Here is a 23,799-nt window from a genome sequence, read left to right as displayed (position 1 = left end):
TGGTTCGTCTTCCCCAGGTTGAGGGCGGATTTCCTTTGCTCATTGGAAGACCATGGCTGCGACACACTAAAGCACTTCATGATTGGGGAAACGACGCAATGTGGATACATACTTCTGGCTCCTCAATGCAATCCATTCTCTTAGTAGGTGGTATGGATCCCGTGGTGCAACAAGTTTCTTTGTCAATGAAAACCAAACCTGAACAAGAACAGCCTACTACACCTGAAGGGTCAGATGAAGATCTACTCGAGTGGTTGGAGGCTACCAAATCTATGCCTTGTTATGGAGTCTCTATTCACTCTTGGCCTGAAGATACACCCTCTTCAAATGTTTCCACAATCACTAAACCTAATGTGCCAGCTCAAGAGTTGAAGGTCACAGAAGATACTCCTGAGTTGAAGGTCACAGAAGATACTCCTAATGCGCTCTCGGTGATAGCCCTCTTGATGAAAGCAGTTGAATTTGGAAAGCCTATGAAAAAGTATATAAGCGGGAAGAAATCTCCCCTACAGGAGTTCACCACCCCGCAAACATCAACCCCTGTGGTGTCTGCTTCTCCGACCAAAACAAAGCTCTCCTCTGCGTCTAGCAAACTCCCTTCACAGAGCCCGTCCTGCAAGATGAATTCCAAGATCATGATATCTGTCTTGGTCATGATAGTTGGGTGCTTCTTATTTGCCCCTCGCCCCCTACCCCTACCCCTCGCCCTCGCCCCCTCACTACCCCTTGCCCTACCCCCTGTCCCACTCGCCTCGCCCCCTCACTACCCCTCGCCCTCACCCTAGTCACTTTTCCTCCCCTCGCCCTACCCTCCCCCTCACCCCCTTGCCCTACCCTTCCCCTCGCCCCCTCACTACCCCTCGCCCTAGTCCTAGTCCCCCACCCCCTACCCCCTTGCCCTCGCCCTAGTCCTAGTCCCTCCCCCTCCCCTCGCCCTACCCTCCCCCTCACCCCCGCCCTACCCTCCCCCTCACTACCCCTCGCCCTAGTCCTAGTCCCTCGCCCCCTCGCCCTCGCCTCGCCCTCGCCCTCGCCCTCGCCCTAGTCCCTTTCCCCTCACCCTCGCCCTAGTCCCTCCCCCTCCCCCTCGCCCTACCCTCCCCCTCACCCCTACCCACCCCCTCTCGCCCCTACCCTCCCTTGCCCACCCCCACCCCCTCACCTTCCCCTCGCCCCTACCCATCCCCTCTCGCCCCTACCCTCCCCCTTATAATCCCTCGCCCCTACCCCCCCCCCCCCCCCCCCCCAACCTTCCCCTCGCCCCTACCCACCCCCTCTCGCCCCTACCCAGTAACCCTCACCCCTACCCACCACCCCCTCTCTTGTACTCGCTCCTACCCACCCCCTCACACACTCGCCCGTACCCACCCCCTACTCGCCCCTACCCACTCCTAGCCACCCCTTAATCAACCCTACCCACCCCCTCTCCGCCCTCGCCCCTATCTAGTCCCCCCTCACCCCTACCTAGTGAGTATATCACTTTCCTGTGGTGGAGCCTCATTTTGCTGTGCCAATTGGGATTCTTAGACTATGCAATCATAGTGGGATCCCACCTATTCAAAGGCTTAAGGCATTTGCAAGCAGGGCAATGTTTTAACACTATTTTTGAGGCATGAAAGGTCATGGTTGGGCCTCACACTGCTTCACGAAAGATGTACGGAGGCGGTGCCTAGTGATTTTCTTTCACACTTTTTTCAGTATTCCTCTCACCGAGACGGTGAGCGGTCTTGTGGCGGGCAACCTGTAGCAGGGCTACAGTGTCCTTCACGGTACACTAGCCTTCACAGGACAGACAGTTGGACAGTTGTTACAGTTGGTCTGGTTCACACTGGACGGACCCTCTGGGCTGGGGAGTGACACGTGGCAGGGTACCGACGGTGGTCTAGTGGACATCGTGGCCAGGTCATCACCACCACTTAGTTTGGAGATAGACTTAGCTGACTAGACATTTATGAGCAGTTGGTGGCTCTTCATGATGGTACATGTGAGTAGTAGCGGTTGGGTCAGGATCATCATCTTCTTCACCTCTGGTCAATGCATCGTCGTGGAGAGCAGTGAGTCTATACACAGAGCACTGATTCACCATCCCTGCACATCTGAACTCGACACCCCCATTGTACCTGTGAGTCCTAAGCTGGAGCTGAGTGTGCTGCCACGCCAGAGTCTGTATCAGTCTTTGAGATAGTCGAGTCATATGTTCTGGTCTGCTATTGTGTCTTTGTGAGCTCTGTTGATATCTATAGATTCCTTTCTGTTCAGTCTGTTGAGTGAGATTGTCATGCACATTGCACTGAGGACCACCCACTGTAGAGAGCACGACACATTATCCGTGCTACAATACTAATTCCAATAGATTTTGCGTATTGTGGGATACAGATAAGCCGACGCCGTCAGGAATTACGGTTGACTCTGGTGATCCCATAGTAGGCAAAAGGCCATTTAAACTCAAATGGGGGAAGTTTGCAGGTTTTTGTTTTGGTTGTGGCAAATTTGGCCATATGCAATCTGAATGCCAGGGGTCTTTGTTTAAACTACCACCATCTATTGTTCCTATGAGTCTGGAATTCGTGTTGCTCCTCCTACCTCTTCGTTTGTGAGGCCGAAGATGGGGGAATTCTAATGGAAGCTTGCAAGCCAAACAGTAAAGACTCCCTTAAGAATTTGGCTAATGCGCAGCCTGCTGTAAAGGCAGACACCAAAGGTAAAGCCAAATTGGTAGATTCCATTGATGGTTGGCAAACTCCCAAGAAGCCTGCTAAACCTCATGTTTCGCCTGTCTCAAGGAATTATGTACCTGCTCTGAATGGGAGAGGTGGTGGAATCTCTACATCCGCACCCACGATCATAAGTCGCTGGTTGAAGCATGGGATAGAGTGGTTCATTCTTACAAAGATGTTTTGCTTGGGTTGACATCTGCGTCGTTGCCAATGTATCAAAATCCCTTGCAAGGAATGCATATGGAATCTGCGGTTTTGAATGTTGGTATGGAGGCGGATGTGCCTATGGGCAATCCTACTTGACGATTGTGCCTCGTGGTTCGTTTGTAAATATTGTACAGATGCATTCTCCTCTTAGATGTTTTACATAAAATGTGCGCGGATTGTGCAACCATGACAAGCGGAAGCTGATCTGGCACTATGTACATACAAATAAAGCAGATATAGTCATATTACAGGAGCATAATCAACATGAGTTTGTTGGTCAATCATCGTATTATGCAGGATTCTGGATTTCTTATGCTGGTACTGGCTCTTTTTCGGGAGTTTCAATGATGGTGTGTCATGAATTGCAGCCGCGGTTTTGGCCCATAATGACCCGGCGGGATGTTGGATGGTTGTTCAATGTCTGGTGCAAGGCGATACTGTGGAATTTTCTGGTATTTATGCTTATACTGCCTCGGCACAAAGATCTTGTCTTTGGTAAGATTTGGTCAAATATCCCTGGCGTTCACAGGCTTTTTAGTGTGGAGATTTTAATAACGCGCCGGCAAACACGGACAATACAACTGGCCATTCGCATATGTTAAACTTGGAACGTTCTTCATGGGATGCTATGGTCAGTGACACAAGTGTTTTCGATCTGTGGGCTAGTACTCACTCTTCAGAGAGAGGATACACTTTTGCTAATAATTCTCGCTCCGAATATAGAGCATGATTGGATCGGTGGTATGTATTGGGTTCTCCGCAATATGATATGTTTGCATGTGATTTGAGGATTGATCGCTCCTTTACTCTATCTGATCATTTTCCGCTTTGGCTCTTGATCCATACTAAGGCATTGGATGCAAATACACCACTTCCCACTAAGCGATTGCTGCATATTAATAATGCATATCTCTCGCACGAGGCATTTCAAACCAGCAGTGATTCCACCGCTTGTCTCTCATATGTTTATCGATGTGGATGTGGCTTGGTATCGTTTTGTCATGCAGATTCAAGTAGTCATCAAGGACATCGTGGTACATGCACCGGTTGAGAGATAAAGGACAGGAAGATAGGGTGATTAGTCAAGCTATGGAAAGTCTTGCAAATATTAGACGGCTTACTCGGTTGGAACAAGACAAATTATGTGCAGCAAAAGCTTCTTTGATGCATGATAACAGAAGAAATTTTCATGAATTGCATCAGCTCTTGTATATTCTATAAAGGTGGAAACCTTACAGGTTCATAGAGAAGCAAAAGGCGAGACTTGTGGCCAAGAGCTTTGCACAACGCCTTGGTATGGAGATCGACGAGACTTTTGCTCCTTCAGCTCTAATGACTACTATTGGACGGTGATCTCACTCGCAGCCCAGCTTGCCTGGCCTATCTATCAAATGGATGCGAAAAGTGTGTTTTTCAACGGCAATCTTACCACAAAGGTTTATGTGGAGCAGCCGCCTGGCTTCAAAGTTCCTGGCAAGGAGGATCATGTGTATTGGCTACACAAGGCATTGTATGGCCTCAAGCAGGCCCCTAGAGCTTAATACCATCGGATTTGCGTACTCTTGAGGATTCGAATTTCCACGTTTCTTCCCACGGTACATAGGTTGCCATCATCATCATGTACGCTGATGACCCCATCTTTATAGGTCATGTCCGAAAGCTGAAAATGTGTGTGGTAAATGTTGTAAATTCAATCGTCTCAGATGCTTTCACAATTTCATATATATTGAACAATGTAGCCAGGGATGAAATATATTCTTTTTTAAATGGGTGCTAGGCTACAATCAAATTAGAATGACTCTTGAAGACCGAAAAAACAACATTCATTACAAAATGCGTTCATTTTGATGTGATGACATTTGGATGAAGGGCGTTCAAGCAACATTTCAATGTGCGTAGAAACAATCGTTCATGAGGATCTTTCTAGACGACTATAATGCTTTTGGAAGCTGAGCCAAACACATCAATTATTTATGACAATGTTTTATGAAATGTAGAGAAGCTTGTTTGAGCTTAAATTCCCTGAAGGGTGCATTTTGTGTGAAAATTGGAATGTTGTAGGGTCATATTGTCTCTACCGAAGAGATTACAATAGACTCCAGCAAGGTGGAAAGTTATTAGGTTGGACATGACCCCAAGGAGCATCAACATTTTGTTAAGATTGCTCTACCAAGTGCACCGGCATGGCGGAATGCAAGGTATCTTGCTGACATTGGAGCACCGTTGAATCGACAATTGAAGTAGAAAAAGCTACAATGGGATGTGATATGTGATAAAAGTGTAATCACTTTAGAGGAGGGACCGGACAAAAACACAAAGATAACTGCAATCTATGCACTTGGCACTTTAGTACTTCAACACAACTTGAACAACTGCACACACACACACACACACTTTCTTTTGTAATGTCATTTTGAATTACCAATGGGAAACCTCGAGACGAGGAAAACCCATGAAAAATACTACAAACGGGAAATCAGAAACATTCAAAATAGAGCTCGTAATGGCTAACAGGAATCTCATCCAAGTCATAGGCCACTCGGAGAGACTGTAGAAGAGATGTCTTGAAGAAGAAAACGTAGTCCACTTGCATTTGCTGAAACATGAGGGAATTACGTGCTCTCCACACCGTCCAAAGCGCCCAGAATCTTATCCAGCCAAAAAAGTATGCGTACGGCCAAATCAACGGTGGAAGTACTCCAAAAATCCAGAAAGATCTACCAAAGTGCATGCTAGGAAATGCGTGCGAAAAGCCGTAGAGATGCGTTCCACAAATTGTAACGTATGAGAACAAGACCACGGTAAATGTGGAATGGTCTCAACTGCTGCACTGCAACGAACACATCGCGAAAAGTCCAATCTTCTAGAACGTAGAAATTTGCCAATCGGGAGAACCCCAAGCATGCATCTCCACACGAACAGTCTCTCCTTTAGAGGCAATTTCGCATTCCACGCTTTCATGACTTTACTCCGCCACCAAGTAACATTCTTGTTCATATTCCATACCTTATTACAGTGTTCGTAGATCCAAGAGAACGATTGCAAATGGCCAGACTTTCTTGGCAGAAATCAAAAAGGCCGAAGAACCAGCACGCCAATCACAAATGCGGTTTTCCACAAAAAGTGGGGCGGAAGAGGAGATATGGAGTCAACCAGATTTTTAATGGTGTCCCACATGCGCCTATAATGCATCCCAAGCCCAAAGATAAGAGCATCCTGTTTGAATGAGAGCACCTGTCCATCAGCATCCATCACATCAAGTATGCTGCCAATACCTTTTTGTGAGAGAAAATAAGCCTCTCTTGGGGAGCGTTGAACAAGAGTTTGATCAAAAACCCGACTCCAGTGTAAACTTTCTAATCGAAGCAAGTTGCCACAGGCACCATCTCTACCATGCCACAACAAATCGCGTGTGACTAATTTCCAATCCGCTACAAGACTCGAAGCAAAAGGGCATCCGGCTATTGTAGCCTCAAACTTACCAAAAACCACATCCTAGTACGACGGCTGCCAATGGCCAAAAGATGGTGTAGAGACCGCATGTGAAGACAAAAAAGAAAACATTTGTGTCCAAAGCTGCTTTTGCTCTACCAGCACTAACAACAAAGTAGCCTTTCTTGCTATAACATGAGAACCTAAATGCAGAATATTCAAACCACCACAACGCTTTGGAGTGCAGAACTTATCCATCGCAAGAAAACGCAAACCCTTTTTCTCAAAGGAAGTAGCCTAGAAGTGCTCCAGTATCCGAGACATCAATGCTCTAAGACGACGAGGTGGACAGCACAACATAGGAAGGAAAAATTGCATATATGCCACCAACATGGACTATACTATTCGGAGTGTTACATGTAGCGGCCAAGTGGATAATTTCCAATAGTGTAATTTGGACCTCAATTTGTTCTCAACCCAATCCAATAATTTTGCATTGTTAACCGACCAAGTCAGCGGATATCCAAGATGTCTCACAATTTGATCAGGCTTTACTATCTCCCCAAGCCATAATACAGAGTGCCAATCCATTTGATGCAACGGTAACAATTTGGAACTTCGGAAGTTCACTTGCAGACCTGCAGCCAGTCCATAAAGATGCAATGCTTCCATGATGCATTTAACATCCTCAGGTGTATTTCTAGGCCAAAACATAGAGTCATCCACATATGCTTGCGCCACAAAACGATCTTGAGATGGCAGTTCCAAACCATGCAAACGCCCGGATGCAATTGCAGAGTCCAAATACAACAAAAGAGGGTGCGTAGCAATAGCATACAACATAGCACTCGAAGGGAAACCTTGCCTAACCGATCTACCAAGATCCCATAACCGAGTCAACTCACCATCAAGAATTCCAACAGATTGACTATTCTCATATAGGAAACAGACCACTCGATACATTTTGGAACCAAAGCTCAAAGCCTTCATAATCTGAGCAATGAAGTCCCAATCAACAGTGTCAAATGCTTTCCCTATATCGACCTGCATGATAAGTACATCCTGTCCAGTATATTTCGCATACTCAATGCCAACGAAAGCATTAGCAATATTATCCAGAATTTGCCGGCGAGGAATAAATCCATATTGAGCAGGATGTATGCCTGAGAACAAATGATCGTTAATACGAGAAGCTATCATTTTCGACAACAACTTATAAACTACTGGCATAAGCGTGATCGGACGCCAATGCGAGAAGTATTTACATAAAGTTTTCTTGGGCAACAATTTCACCAATTTCGCTATACATAAAAGTAGCAATCTTAACTAAAGTCTGTGGACTATGGGTGGCTTAAACATAGGACCGAAAAATACAACATCACGTGGTCCCTTAAAACTCGAGGGTATGCACATGGGTCTAATCCTACCCAGGTAGATATCTCTAGCTTCCTTATCATATCCACTAGTTTTGAGATACTTGCACACCATCCATAGTAACGGTTGTATCATGCCTTTGGTTCCAATAAAAAAGTAAACTTCGATAACTCTAAGTGCTTCGGCCCACTTGAGTCTTCAAATTTTGTGCAAAACATCCTATCTTTCCCGCACCAATGAGGAAGATACCACCAAAACCTGACCAGCTCATCCCCTATCCTCTCTAAATTCTTGAGAGGGGTGGATTAAACACCTTGTTCAACATCTTCATCATGCTTTGAGGGAAGTTGTAGTGTCGAGATCTACATTTAGTGTCGAACATAGTACTAAAAACCATAAACTTGCAATAGACCTAAAAGGTATCTTCTTACATTGATGGGATTTTTTTTTTTTTTCAACATATACTACAAATACACTCTCATAATAACTCATTCCAATCATATACTTAAAACTTTTTGAAGTGTAGGATTTTAAACAACACATGCTTTGATACCCAGGGTGAAGTTCCCAACCCACAGACTCAAAAGCCTAATGAAAAGCAAAGTTACTAGAACGGAAAATCCAGGGAGCAGGCTCTCGCGACTAATAATGGCTTGAGTTTAAAACCCTAGAAAAAAAGCCTATTCTTGTTTTACTAGCGAAAACGAAACAAAAACCCAAAAGAACTAAACCTTTTTCGGTCCTATGACCTCTACACAAAGGCCAAAGAATCCTCTTTCAACGCTTTTTTAGCCCTACAAATAGAGAGCACAGCCTTTGGCAGACTCGTCTTTCAATGGGGAATCCCAATAGACGTTTATGCGCCGGGAATTAATAATTACTCGACTAATCGGGTCCACTTGTCTATGATCGACATTCCGGGTTAATCCCCACTTTCCACCCCACACTCAAACATGATCTTTAATTTTCTAATTACTAACACACTCTTTTCAACACGTAAAATAATGGTTCGTTCTTTATTTTCATAACCGTGTTTCTATAAAGTAGCCATTGAAAACAATGTTGCAATCATACAGACATCTTTAGACTTAAAACAACGTATTTTCAATAAAAATACTCAAAACCAATACTTAATTTTTGTCTCAAAACACTTATACAGAGGTGAAAAACGGCACCCATTTTTTAATTAAAAAAAGTAGAGTGGAAGAAGACATCACTCGAAAAGTTCAGAGGTTCATGCACCATAATCAATTGTCCATACAACCACTTCAATCCTCAAAGCATTAAGGACCATACTTGCGGTAGTGTACCCGTCTTTACCAAAACAAGTGAGGGGAGAAAGAGCTAATGGCTTTACATTTAAAGAGTCAGGACCCATAGCTCAACCACAGTATTCTTTGTATAGAGCCCAAACACGAGCAATTCCCCTAGGATAAAAACGGTATCTTAACATATATTAGAAGATAAACACAAACTAAGCAAAGGCCTGGCATCCAAGGGGGTGACCAACTCAACAGTGGCTTCTAACCAACTGTCGCTCTTTACTTGAAGAGAAAAATGTAACAAGGAATAAAAAGTGGTTTTGAGACAAATTGTCTTAAGGATGATCAAAGCAATTCTTTCCTATCCCATTCAGAGTATCCAAAGATTTTCTTGCTTAATTGCTCGATCAAGTGCACGGTGATTCTTAGAAGTTAAACCTTCCTGTTTTATCATTTCTAAAAAATTTGTCTATTATAGAGCGGATGCAATGTTACAAAAGAATTCACTAAATGCTGAATTTCGAAAGACTAATTACCCATATGGGGCTGATCCAGAGGGGGGATTTTCTGCGGCGTTGGTAGGTGCAAAAACGCTCTCGTTGATAGGGACACTACTTGGGCTTTGTGATATGTGTGGCTCTATCCCTCTTCAAAGTGCCCTCTTCCTCCAAATGGAAGCTCAAACGCATCCTTTTTGGAGACATATCTAGTATTCTTTTCTTGATTAGCTCACTAGAGTTTTTGCTCTTGTAGCGAGTTTGATTAGATTCTCTAAAGCTAAAAGGTAGTCAAAAAAATGAAGGAGCAAAATCAAACTCTTTAAAGCTAAAAAGTAGTCACAAAAATGAAGGAGCAAAAGTCTTGTCGATCTCCACGCCAAGGTGTTGTGCAGAGCTTTTGGACACAAGTCTTGCCTTGTGCTTCTCTATGGAACCATCAACCTTGTATGTCGTCTTGGAAATCTGAAACCGGCATGTAGCCTTACTGAAGGGCGGTAAAACTTTAGCTTTCACCCAAAGCCATGTTGTCTAAATTTCCCTGTACTTCATGACACAAAGAAACACTGCAAACCAGCCTGCAACTGGAATTCCCCACTTTAGGACAATCCACGAATTGGTAGCTAGAGTGCTTTCAAGTAGACAAAGACATCCTATTGGCCCCAAATGTTGGTGCCGCTTTCAGTATTTCTTTATTCAATTGTAAACGAACGCTCTGAACACTTACACCGAACTCTCACCAAGCTGTCCAAACCTGTCAAGGGCTGAAATTGCAGGTTTTTGACCCAATTCCGGTAGCATCACGACGCCATAATCCCTTTAGGACAAAAGTACATGTCTAGGACAAATTCCCTTGCATTTTCGAAGCTTTCCACTGAGCTCTAGGTCAATTCCAGCATGCTGTAATATCCTGTTTTGGTCACTATCAGGTGCCCAAATCCTTGTATAACCAGCCCAAGGCTTCCTCGAGGCTTCCTCGGCAGTTTAGGTGCAAAAATCTAAACCTGCAAATAAACATAGCCTTTTGATGATAAAACTTTACAGATGCACCACCACCTTTGTATGGTTTCATCTTGTCAAGCACTCTCAAATTGTCATAAGGAAGTGTTTGCAACATGGGTACACTCATTGGAAGCATCGGAACTCCTTGGCGACTAACATTTTGGCCTCCTGGTGCCAAAATTGTTTGTTGATTGGAAAATCCAGCCATACCAAAATTGCCTTGTGGCACCCCAAACTCGCCCTGAGTACTCTGAAACCCTGGCTGTAAGCCAACGTTACCATATATGGGGTTTGGCATCATGCCTTGCATACCCTCAAAACACTTTTCTTGGCATATATTGCTGATATCCGAGTGCATAACCAGCCATGCTTTGAAACACAGCTCCACCTGTAGTAACATGATGCATAGCCTGGAAGGTAGCTCCCTGTCCACTTAGACCAACATTTGGACGCTCAAAGGTGGCTGGCTGAGTTAGTATAACCTAAGCAATTGGCGTCCTAGCCACCTGTTCATGGACAGAAAGGGTTTGCCTTGGAGCCTCCTACCACTCAACAACATGAGAATGTTGTCTCCTACTCGGACACATTTGGGACCCGCCCATGAGCCTCAACAAGATCTACTACATGAGAATGTTGCCTTACCTACGGTGACAGTAGTTAAACTTGCAGAAAATCCATAAACTTGGGATTCTGCATCAACTGGCTAAACACATTCACAGTAGCTACCAATTGTCCTGAACACGTCCTCATATAGTTGCCTAGTCATTATCTCTTGAACTTGTGGCGTATTGAAATCAATAGAAGGTAATGACGGTGGTGGCCATGAACTTTCGCCAATCTCATGCATAGTAGGAATAGCCTCTCTGTCTAGTGAAGAGGAACCCTCTTCTCTGGTGTCATCCGTCCTGTCAACCATAGTGGAATTCCAAGAACCTGTACTTTGTGTCTTCGCCCAAAATAGACGGAGGCTCACTTCTTGAGGCAAAAGTGATGCCCAGCAATGGAACCATGAAACCGGCCTGTAGCCTAATTGAAGGGCGGTAAAACTTTAGCTTTCACCCAAAACCATGTCGTCTAAATCTCCTTGCACTTTATGACACAAGGAAACTTTACAAATGAGCCTGCAACTCGAATTCACTACTTCACAACAATCCACAACTTTGTACTAGAGTGTTCCCAAGTAGGCAATGACATCTTGTTAGCCCCAAAGGTTAGCACCCCTTTCGGTATTTGTTTATTCAATTGCAAACAAACGATCCGAGCACTTACATGAAACTCTCACCACGCTGTCCAAACAAGGGCTGAAATTGCAAGTTTTCGACCCAATTTTGGTAGCATCACAACACCAAAACTCCTATAGGTCAAAAGGACACATCTAGGACGGATTCCCTTGCATTTTAAAAGCTTTCCAAGCTGTAGATCAATTCCAGCATGCTGTAATTTCCTGTTGTGCTCATTGTCACGTGCCCAAACCCCTGTATAACCACCCGAAGGCTTCCTCGAGGCTTCCCTGGCAGTGTAGGAGCAAAATCCTAAACCTGCAAGTAAACACAGCAGGATGTAATTCTTTGTTTTGGATCTTTTTGAGCGGAGCACACATGTCTACGCGTGACTCAGGAGCTCGCACACGCAATGAGACAGTTCCCCTTTGATTTGGACAAGTTTTCGCACGAAAAAACTCTCCGTTTTCGCAATTGGTCGTGATGAACTGTTCGTACCTGTGGAAGATAAGCAATTAGCTAATCCGGTTCCTGTTCAAAAGGCTCTTGCCTTGGCAAATGCGCATAAGACCCACAGAACTGTACATGGTCATCTGAGAAGCCCAACTAGTGGGGCATTACCATATGTGCAAAAGGGGAGAGAAAGATGCATGAGAGCAAATCATCATGCTACATGAGACAAGGGAGAAGGCAAGCTTTCCATTAAAGCTACAGAATCTGAAAATCCACTCACAAAGTGAAAATCAGCCTCCACACTCATATTTGGGCATCCCCAACTGGGAAGAGACCTTCTGGATGGTGTGTTGGCTTGCAAGTTGCTCTCCTATTGACATGTGTCCAGTTTGCCCCATTTGGTTTAATTCCTAACCCCCTCCAACTTATAAAGTCTTGTCGAGGGGCCTAAGAGACTTTAACTGAGCCTAGCCACTTCTCTACTAGTTAGAATTCAGTGCCAATCGGCCCAACCATCTCGTGGCCTGGCCTTGACTTGTGTGGGTGAAACTCTCAGCCAACGGCCGTTTCACACTGGCCAAACTGTGTCTAGGCATTTGTGATTTCAAAAAGAGGGTCCCAAAAATCAGATAAAAACCAAGGAATGAAAACCAACAAATAAAGTTAGTGTTTGTCATAGTCTCGTGACAAGATCCATTTGGTCCAAATGACTTTCCGCTTGCCATCGCAACAAGGGCACCATCCGCTCCAATAGCGCTCCTTAAACTTCCTTATCTGGCTACCCTATGTAGGCAAAACAAAGAACAAACAAAAAAAATTCCCACACTAGAGGCCTAGCTGAGTTATGCCAGATCGGCTCACAGAGACTCCAAAGGCAAAGTAGTAGCTTTGCAGGCAGAACACTAAGCTGAGAGTAGCTGGCAGACAGGAGAACGAGCTCTCTTGCAACATGGTGAATCCAGAGCACTTGCAAAATTTACAAATAGTGCATGCCGGAGAGTTGAAAAACGGTTAATCCAGTATGTTAAGAAGCTCGCTGTAGCTTATGATCTACCGCCAACCTGCAAACTCATGAAAGATCTCCAAGCTGATGAAGACGATGACTTGCAAGATGAGCAAGATCAGTCAGCACATGATGCCGGGAAAACGCCTGGAGGGAGTCAGCAAAACACAAGCAGTAACTACGAGCCTATTTTCAAGCAATGCATGTGGCAATGCAAAGCACTGCAATTCTAAAATTTGTGAAGAAATCTATATCATCTGAATGAATCCATGTGTACAAGGAACCAATGGGGTAATGCAATCACACCGGCGGAACAGGCAGCGCTCTCTGCCGGCTCGGGTGACCGGAAGCTGCCCGTTAACAGGCATACCCATTAACACATTTACATGCCTTTTGAGAGGAACATACATTTTTTCTTCCAAGCGAACACATGACACAAGGTTGAATCCTTAATGATGTAGAAAAGGGTGTCTGAGCTCACACACTTCCACAGGCTGAATCCATAAGAGGAATTTTTTTCTTATTATGCCTATCTTGATTGTTCCCATTATTCTAGCAAGTATTCCCTATCATGCACGGTAGGTTGAGCACAAATGACTTGGCTAAGACAGACCCAATTATGCCTAGGAGCAGTGTGTCAGCTATTGCCAGGATTGGCAGCAAAGTCTGCAATAGGTAGTCACAAGTGTTGATGCAGGCAGTTTTTAATTCATCAATACAACAAAAAGAAACAACTGAGACGAACTTTAATACCAGACACATGAGTGTCAAAGGCATTATCAACCCTTGAGCGGTGATGATGCAGATCGTTTTATGCACAAGTAAATACTTGATATACTAACACAAAAGACACAAAGAACAAGCTGTTAACACATTCAGAACCATTGCGTGTTTTCACTGCAAAACCAGAAATAGCCTTTAATTACTTGCCACAAACTACTTGACAAAAGGATTGTGCAAGAATAGGAGATTAAAGCCTTTATGACGAAGATGCCTTAAGAGAAAAATGTAATTTTTGATGAGCCTTACCTGAAGCCCAATTACGCTGTCTTCTATGACCAAGCATTGTTCTGCTGGAACCACGAGTCTCTGATTCAAAGCAGCAGAGCATCTCTCTCTCTCTCTCTCTCTCTCCCCCCCCCCCCCCCCCCAAGTGTGGTAGATTGGTTATGCCATTTCCCTCTTGAATAACAGGTCTTGAGTTCAACTCTCCTCGTCGGCTAGATCTTTAAGGTCTCTTGGGATAGTTTCCTACGATGTTAAAACTCTCTTCTTCTTCTTCTTCTTCTTCTTCTTCTCTCTCTCTCTCTCTCTCTCTCTCTCTCTCTCTCTCTCTCTCTCTCTCTCTCTCTAAGGTACCCAGACTTTGTAACAGATTCACCACTTTTGTATCAGTTTGGTCTCATAGGTCATTCTGGCCTTTTTGAAGACGTTAATATAACATTTCATCTCTCTCTCTCTCTCTCTCTCTCTCTCTCTCTCTCTCTCTCTCTCTCTCTCTCTCTCTCTCTCGCGCGCGCGCGCGCGCGCTGCCAACTTGCTGGACGAGGGACGAGAGGCGAGCTCTCTCTCTGCTGGACAAGAGTCTTGGGCGAGGGTGAACTGCTGATCTTGGACGAGAGACGAGCTCGACTGGGCGAGGGGCGAGCTGCTGGTCGAAAGACGAGGGGCGAGCTGCTGGTCCTGTGTCAAGAGGTCGAGCTCCTGGGTCGAGGACGAGGAGCCTACCAAGGGCGAGGACAAGTTGCCTGCCAAGGGCGAGGGCGAGAGTCCTGATCTCTGAAGGACGAGGGCGAGCTGCCTGCCAAGGGCGAGAGCGAGCTGCCTACCAAGGGCGAGGGAGAGAAGAGCCAAGGGCGACAAGACGAGACCAGCCTGCCAAGGCTAGGGCGAGGACTTTGGTGACGAAGGCGAGGCCAACCAGGGCGGAGGCGAGACCTCTGCTGGTGAGTCTTTGTTCTTCTCTCTCAGATGGACCAACCAGCCGAGGATGGTGATGTGGCTTCACCACCCCACAAAAAATGAAAGCGACTTTCAAGCGGAGAGATAGTATACTCTCGCCAAGCTCACTGAGGGCAGGGAAAACCGTCAGAGTCCAAGATGATTTAATGATGGAGAGGGTTCAAGTAATGATTAAATCTGAGCTCAGCTTTATGAGAGATGACATCAGGAAAGAGATGTACGCAAATGCAGATAGTTATAAGAATTCTATGTATGCAGATATGAGGAAAGAATTAGATAAAGCGATGCTTGATAGGCATGATGATATGTATCTATCTGTGAAAGGGGAGATGCGGGCAGAAGTGAATGTAATAGAATGTATTATGCAGAAAAAGTTGGATGAGGCAATTGCAAGCTTTGAATCTTGGAAAACCAATGTGGAAAAGTGCATGAATGAAAAAGATGCAGTGATTGAAGAGCTTAAAGGGGAACTTGCACCTTGCAAAATTATGCCCAAAACGGAAGGGGGAAATCAGCCCTCGATGTTAAAGGAGCTCGAAGATATTAAGGAGCAGGTGAAAACTCTGCGCGAAGGGGAAGAACAAAACTCGAAAGAGGCTTCCTCATGGGCGGAGCGCCTTTTTAAAACACACGAGAAAGTTGACGAAGCAGAAAAATGGATTGAAGGTGCAAAGAAAGGGAAGGCCCGGATGCCAGAAGCCGCATAGACTTCTACCATCATCAATATGACCATTGAGGAAGAACAGAAGAGGAGGACTAGAGCCCTCCATGTGCGTATTACTGGTATCAAAGACACCGAAAATGTAGAAGACGAAGTGAAGGAAATCTTGCAGCGCATGGGCATCCCGGAACCTATGCACACAGGTGCTTGAAGAGTAGGAAAGAAAGGAGTGGATGAGAAAAGAAATGTCAAAGAGAAAGCACTTATTTTGCGTTTCCTGACTTTGGAAACAAGGAAGGAATTCCTGAAGAAGAGACCGGTACTTAAGAAAACTGGAATATTTATGGGGGATGACCTTACTTTAGCACAAATAGCACATATGCAAGAGTTGATGCCAGAGATCAAGGCAGCAAGGGAGAAGGGAAAAATTGCCTTTTATAGAGGAGGGAAAGTAGTGGTTTTGGAAAAACGCACAGCATGACGGTGCGAGACATATGGGACCACACTCCGAATGGTGGCATGGAATTGTAATGGATCATATAGGCTGGATGTGGGTGCCTTTGAGGATAGCTTCACAGATAGAGACATTGTCTTTTACTCAGAGACACATCAAAAATCTGGACAGTTGATGCCAAGTGTGACTGGTTATTTATGAGAGACAGCTTGTCCGCCAGACGCTAGATCCCAGCATGGGAGTCGAGGTTCAGGAGGGGTAGCAGTCTTATTCAAGGAGGAGTTGCGGCCGCTATTACAGATTGTCCGGAGAGATGACCAGGCAAGATACATGAGGGTGAGACTGAGAGCTGAGACAGGCAGATTCTTATACATTGCTATATGTTACTTTCCCCCTAGCACATCAGTCTATACCTCACCTAGAGGGCAATCCCCTTTCTCTATACTTGATGATGACATATGGGAGTTCTCTAGAGATGGAGATATCATTCTCTTGGGAGACTTTAATGCCAGGACGGCCAACTCCCGAACGGTATTTTATGATACCTCGGAGGAGATGCTTAGAGAGATGGATATATCGGAGATGGGGCTTGACAGACGCTCACAGGATAGAGAGCACACAGAGTATGGGAGATATCTCATAGAGATGGCGACTATGCATGGTCTGGCCATACTTAATGGTCTAGATATTTTTCCTTCGTCCGGGGGATTCACATGCTTTCCACACAGACATGGCGCCAGTACAGTAGACTATGTCATGACTTCACCAAGCTTCATCTCTAATATTCAGGATTTCAGTGTGGGCCCTAGGCCTGTTGGAGTAGCAGTGGACCATGCTCTCCTGACTTTTTCAGTCTCTTTCCAGTATAGTGTCTCTCAGACACCACGGAGGATTGCACACACACGGTATACTTTTACACCACAGACGGATTCAGTTTATGTGGAAGAGATTTACAGACGGATGTGGGCAGCTGAGCCTGTATATACAGTGGAGGAGATCACCACTTTATTGACGGAGATCTTGCATGGGGCAGCAGGCAGAGGCATACCCACACACTCAACCAGATCAGAGAAGACGTTCTGGGAACATGCCTCAGAATAGTTGGTATGATGAGGAATGCAGAGAGATGAGAGTTCAGATTCAGAGCAAGCTTATACTTGGAGTCATTACATATAGACAGTCTCGGATTGCTCTTCGGCGTTTAGTGCGACAGAAGAAGCGGGCCTTTTTAGCCCAGATGGAACGTGATTTGTATCAACTCTTTTTGAGTCGAGATTCAGGTGAGGCCTGGCGTCTCTTCCGTGAGCACTCACCTCCTCTAGTGATTACCTCTCCCGAGACTTGGGGTCAGTATGCAGCGTCATTATATACAGTACCCGGGCAACCACCATTACCAGACCCTCTAGAGCCATGCTGGCCACTAGTACCTTCTTTACCACTGAGATGGTGAAAAACGCCATTGACAGGATGAGGACTAGGAGAGCATATGATCATGATGGTTTGGTGGCAGAGCACTTGATACATGCTAGAGATTTACTGTCAGAGGTTCTTGCACGGTTGTTTAACCGTGTCATCTGAGGGACTACCCGAGTCCTAGAGATTATCTACTATTGTACCTCTCTTCAAGGCAGGGGACCCCACAGTGCCAGGGAACTACCGTACTATTATGATAGGGCACACATTGGCACGGTTGTATGCATCCATTCTTGAACCGCAACAACTGAGTAAATGGGCAGAAAATGAGGGCATACGAGCAGCAGGACAGGCTGGATTCAGGAGGGGTTCCTCCACTTTGGACCATATTCTTACACTCAGAGCCATTATTGAGGAGGCTCATGGGAGACGGATGTATTGCTGCTTTGTGGACTTACGCAAAGCATTTGACACAGTGCTGAGGGCCAGATTGATGCACAGGCTACTGAAGTTGGGAGTACCCACAGAGATCATATGGGGGATCATGGCTTTATACTGCTCAGTGACTGGCCAGGTACGCACTCCTGAGGGGATTTCTGACATTGTTCATTCCACTATTGGAGTGAAACAAGGGTGTCCTTTGTCCCCTACACTTTTTGGTATGTATGTAGATGAGGTCTCTGACTACATTGACAGAGAGGGTGACAGAGGCACCCAGCTAGCAGGGACATGGATCCCTTTATTATTATATGCTGATGATATTGTGTGTATATCAAAGTCGCTAGAGGGCATGCAGAGACATTTGGATGCATTGCACAACTTTGCAGAGGATAGCGGACTGTCTGTGAACCTTGGTAAAACCAAGGTTATGGTGTTTAACACCACACCACAGTGGGTCAAGAGATCGGCACCTGCATTCGTATATGGTCAAGACACTCTGGAGTACACAGATGAATATACATATCTAGGGTTGGTATTCACGGGACCGAGGTTTACTTTGAGGAGAGCAGCAGAGACTAGACTGTCCAGAGCCTATGCGGCATTGGGAGGGCTAGAGAGGATGTGTTCGCAGGTTCAGTTTCAAGAACCACGAACAAAGTTATGGCTCTTTGATACTTTGGTTGCTTCAGCTATGCTTTATGGGGTCCAAGTGTGGGGACCATCTGTGAATCATGACAATTGGAGGAACATGGAGAGACCCTTGGTATTTATGATATCCCGGATGATTAGAGCCAAGGCCTCCGTACCACATGCGATTATTTGAGCGGAGGTAGCCGCCCCTCCTATAGAGATTGAGGCTCTTACCAGATCAGTGTCCTTTATGCACAGTCTATGGGATACACATAGAGGCAGATATACTAGATTGGCTCTTGAGTCCTCTAGACAGTTAGCGATGTAGGGAGATGCATCATGTTGGTATGCGCAGATGACCTCATGGTTTCAAAGGCATGGTCTCAGCATGGATAGATTGCCTCCCTTTCAGTATTCCCTAGATGCACCCTCCCTACCAGTCACACGGACGGAGATCACTAGACTCATTCGGCAGGATCTTATACAGTTGGACACCAGAAGGACATGGGTAGAGCCGATGCAAGAGTTGGGCACCAAGATGGCTTTCTACAAAGAGCACCTTCTCCAACTTTCGGGAGATGGGTTTGTGACTCGTCCAAGCTACATGGACACTCATTTGTCTCATGGTCTGCGATGTGCTATTGGTCAGATTCGCACATCCTCACACCAGCTGGAGACTGAGACGGGTAGATTCAGAGGGATACCGCCGGAGTCTAGGATATGTCAACTATGCGGTAGAGAGCCAGAGACAGAGCTACACTACATATGCCACTGCACTGTGTATTATGAGATACGAGGGCGCTTCCATTGCTTATTCAAGGAGGGTTTTGGACCCCTAGATAGAGTCATGAGGTATCAGGATCAGAGATGCCTTGGCCTATATGTACTTGAGCTACACCGACATAGAGATAGTCTGTTGAGGAGACATGGAGTACGACAGTCGCAGAGACAAATCACAGACTTCTTTGGATTGAGGGAGCCAAGAGACCAACAACCAGCACAAGGTTGTAACCGCATTCATACGAGAGGCACCCTCATTGACAGGGCGACTGAGCTCGGGAGATCGAGACGACCACAACCGAGACACAGGAGCACACTACATCGACGGAGACTCCAACAGAGGATCAGAGGCATTCTAGCACGACACCCAGATTGTCATTGAGGGCCTATTCTACATTTTCAGATTTCACATTTCACACTTCATTTTCAGTTTTCATTTTTACTTTCAGTACTTTTTGTACTTGTACTTCAGACATTGTATTAGATTCACCACTTTGTATCTGATGGTCTCATAGGTCATTTTGGCCTTATGTAGACGTTAATATATCATTTCATTTCTCTCTCTCTCTCTCTCTCTCTCTCTCTCTCTCTCTCTCTCTCTCTCTCTCTCTCTCTCTCTCTCAGATCCGGGAGTGCTACTACAGATCTCTCTAGGAGAGGCCCATCCAAGCCTTCACAGAACTGGCCGCCATCTTGCGCGGATTGTTCACACCTTACCCACCCATGAATCATGTCTTACATCCTGACTATAGTACTCAATGGCGCTAGAGTGATGACGACATTTAATCTTCATGATTGTACTTCCCCTCAGCATATAGAATTGCATCTTCTCCCTAGATCTAGAGCTCCACCCCCCCACTCCATGTATCACTCCCCTCATCCCCCAACCATCACATAAGATACTATCTTTACTTTTGTATCGTTTATCATTCATGGATACACAGAGGACACCTACCTCATGTACTTTGATTTGTCTCATAGGCCGATTTCGGCCTCTAATAGACGTTAAAATCTGTGTGTGTGTGTGTGTGTGTGTGTGTGTTCGCATAGGTCATTTTGGCCTTTCAAAGATGGTAATATAACATTTCATTTCATTTTCATCTCTCTCTCTCTCTCTCTCTCTCTCTCTCTCTCTCTCTCTCTCTCTCTCTCTCTCTCTCTCTCTCTACTTTCACCCGCCCCGCCCCCCGCCCCCCCCCCCCCCCCCCCACTCATATCCTACACAGTTCCAGCTATCTGCTTAGTTCACATTTTCTAGCAGTTAAGATTTTAGTTTTTCACTTTACTTCATTTTATTTTTGTACTCAGACATTGTATTAGATCCACCAAGATTGTATCAGTTTGGTCTTATAGGTCATTTTGGCCTTTTGAAGATGTTTAATACAACATTTCATTTCATTTCATTTTCTCTCCCCCCCCGCACCCACCCCACCCCAACAACACACACACACACACACACACACACACACACACACACACACACACACACACACACACACACATTTTCCGAGCCCACACACACGCATACATATATGCCCCACACATACACACACACAGGATGGAAGGGTGAGGATATTTGCATCCAAAATGGCCTCCCCCCTCGCCAAAGCCTCCATTGGCAAATAGGATGAGCAAATCAACTTTCACGGCAACAAACAAATGAGTGGCCATCTTGGAGGACGAGATGAAAGCTTGGACGAAGGAGATGGACGAGTGGAGGAACGAAAAATCAGCCATCCTTAAAGAACGAGATGCGATGAGGCAAGAGATTAACGCACTCAAGGCGGAGGTTGCCTCCCTTAGGGACCATTCACCATGCAAAGAGGGAGAGATTGTCAAGGTGAAAGAAGCAATGAAAGAGGAGCTCACAAAAGCCATTGCCGAGACCATCGAGATGAAGACAAAAGCCATGGCCAACAAGGGAAGATGGAAGCCAAGGATGAGGGATGGGTGGAGGTAGTACGTAGAAACCTCCGCAAAGAAGGTGATCACCTCCTTATACAAACCACAATAGAGGAAGAGAAGATGAGACAAGCACGACGTCCCAATGTGTGAGTGACGGGCATCATGGAGACACCAAGACCTACCCCCGAAGAAGACGTCAAAGAACTTTGCCTTAAGCTTGGATACAAAAAACGACTCCCTCTCGTTTGCCAAGACATGGAAAGCAGGGAAGGACACCACCAAAAAGAGAGATCTCATCCATGCTAGATACATGTGGGTGAGGCTGAGGGCTGACACAGGCCGATTTTTATACATTGACATATGCTTCATTCCCACTAGTACATCAGTATATGCTGGGCCTAGCGGGCAGTCACCTTTCTCTGTCCTAGACGATGACATATGGGAGTTTTCCAAGGATGGTGACATCCTCCTCCTAGGGGACTTCAATGCCCGGACGGGCAATGCTTAGATAGTCTTCTATGACACTTCAAAGGAGATGCTTAGAGAGATGGATGTAGGAGATTTGGGCCTTGACAAACATTCTCGGGACAGAAAGCAGACAGACCAAGGTTGCATTTATACGTACGTACGGTACCTTTCCGTACGGTACAACCGTACGATTCGATACGGTCGTAGGGCATTGATTTGGGCGAAAATCCAGCCTTCTAGTGACGGACAATTAGTGGGAGCCTTTTGTGTGGTCTAGAGAGTAAATTGAAGTGTGTGCCAAGGGTTACTTCAACTCACGATTTTTAGAGAGCAAGTTTTTGCAGAGAACTTCACAGATAGTCACACAAAGACTTCTACCTAAGACTTTTCCGCGTAGAAAGGCAAGCTCCACTCCCTCGTATGCTCCTTCCACTCTTTCTTCTTACCTTGCGCGTACTCTTCACGACCCCCCCTCTCTCTATTCCTCATTTGTTTGCACTCTTCGTAGGAAAAATCATGCCGCGCAAGACGAACCCCAACTAGTCGTCCAATATGTTCATTTTCAGCATTGTAATGTAAATTTGTTTATGAGTCTATGGGTTTTTCAATAAAATATGGGTTCTTTACAAATGGTACGTACCTGATAGGTGGTTCCATACGGTAGTACGTTCCGTACGTAACTAAAACATGCCGTACACTACATACCTTTCCACCTTGAGACAAACTATGGAAGACATGTTAGGAGATGGCGACTACACATGGTCTGGCCATACTAAAGGTCTACAATGTTTTCCTAGAGCAACCAGTTTCACATGCTTTTCCCACTGGCATGGGGCCAGCACCGTGGACTATGTCATGGCACAATCGAGCTTCATCCCCTGCATTCATAATTTCATAGTAGGACCTAGACCAATGGGTGTAGCAATGGATCATGCTCTCTTGGCACTTTCTGTATCCTTCCATATTAATATAGCCTAGGTGTCAGTAGGGAGAACACATACCCACTATACATTCACACCAAAGACTGACTCTCTTTATACAAAAAAAAAAACGTAGTTGTCTACGTACAGCGGTCAGGACGTGGCTCTGTGGAGGAGATCACCAGTTTACTAACCGAGACATTGCATGATGCACCAGCAGAGGCATACCCACACAGTGACCCTGATCACAGATGCCTTTCTAAGAGCATGCCTCAGAACAGTTGGTATGACGAGGAGTGTACAGAGATGAGAGCACAACTTCAGAGGGATCTTCTCCTAGCGGTCATCAATCATAGATAGTCTCAGATAGCCTTCCGGCCCCTTGTGAGACGGAAGAGGCGAGCGTTCCTAGCTCAAATGGAACAAGACTTATACCAGTTGTTCTTGAGAAGAGACTCAAGAGAGGCATGGAGTTTCTTTCAAGAGGACTCCCCTCCCCCAGTCATTACTTCCTCTGATGTGTGGGGTTAGTATGCAACATCCTTATATACGGTCCTTGGACATACAACCCTTCCAAATCCTCCTAAGCCATGCCCATCTACGAGTACCTTCTTTACCACTGAGATGGTAAAGACGGCCATTGACAGGATGAGGACAGGGAGGGCATACGATCATAATGGTCTAGTAGCAGAGCACTTTATACATGCTAGAGGTATGCTCATAGAGGTTCTTGCAGTTCTTTCAATCGTGTCATGTGTGAGGGTCTACCTGAGACTTGTAGACTGTCTACTATTGTGCCCATCTTGAAGGCAAGTGATCCTACAAAACGTGGAAACTACCGTGATATTATGATTGGATACACGTTGGCACGGTTGTATGCATCTATCCTTGAGCAGCAGTTGAGTAGATGAGCAGAGAGTGAGGGCATACGGGAGCAGGATAGGCTAGTTTCAGGAGAGGCTTCTCCACTCTTGACCATATTCTGACACTCAGAGCTA

At 45.6% G+C, this 23,799-nt stretch overlaps 1 protein-coding gene across 4 annotated transcripts in view; it reads right to left on the bottom strand.

Moving 5' to 3' along the window:
- Window positions 1–23,799, bottom strand: part of LOC147461397 (Haloacid dehalogenase-like hydrolase (HAD) superfamily protein) — a 149,153-nt gene that overhangs the window by 24,084 nt on the left and 101,270 nt on the right. For 2 of the 4 annotated variants that reach the window (XR_015187589.1, XR_015187590.1), the window contains exon 8: window positions 14,197–14,237. Coding sequence is in view for 2 of the 4 variants with exons in the window: in XM_086508960.1 (XP_086365086.1) it covers window positions 14,197–14,256 (60 nt within the window). In the remaining 2 variants the exon portion in view is untranslated. Of the gene's footprint in view, window positions 1–14,196; window positions 14,257–23,799 lie in introns of all 4 variants that reach the window. The other 2 variants (XM_086508960.1, XM_086508959.1) reach the window with 1 other exon arrangement.

Source organism: Adiantum capillus-veneris, chromosome 3 (genome assembly GCF_014529385.1).
Source record: "Adiantum capillus-veneris isolate H3 chromosome 3, ASM1452938v2, whole genome shotgun sequence".
NCBI classification, from domain to species: Eukaryota; Viridiplantae; Streptophyta; class Polypodiopsida; order Polypodiales; family Pteridaceae; genus Adiantum; species Adiantum capillus-veneris.
Note: the sequence above shows the minus strand (reverse complement) of the source record. Positions and strands in the feature narration are given on the sequence as shown.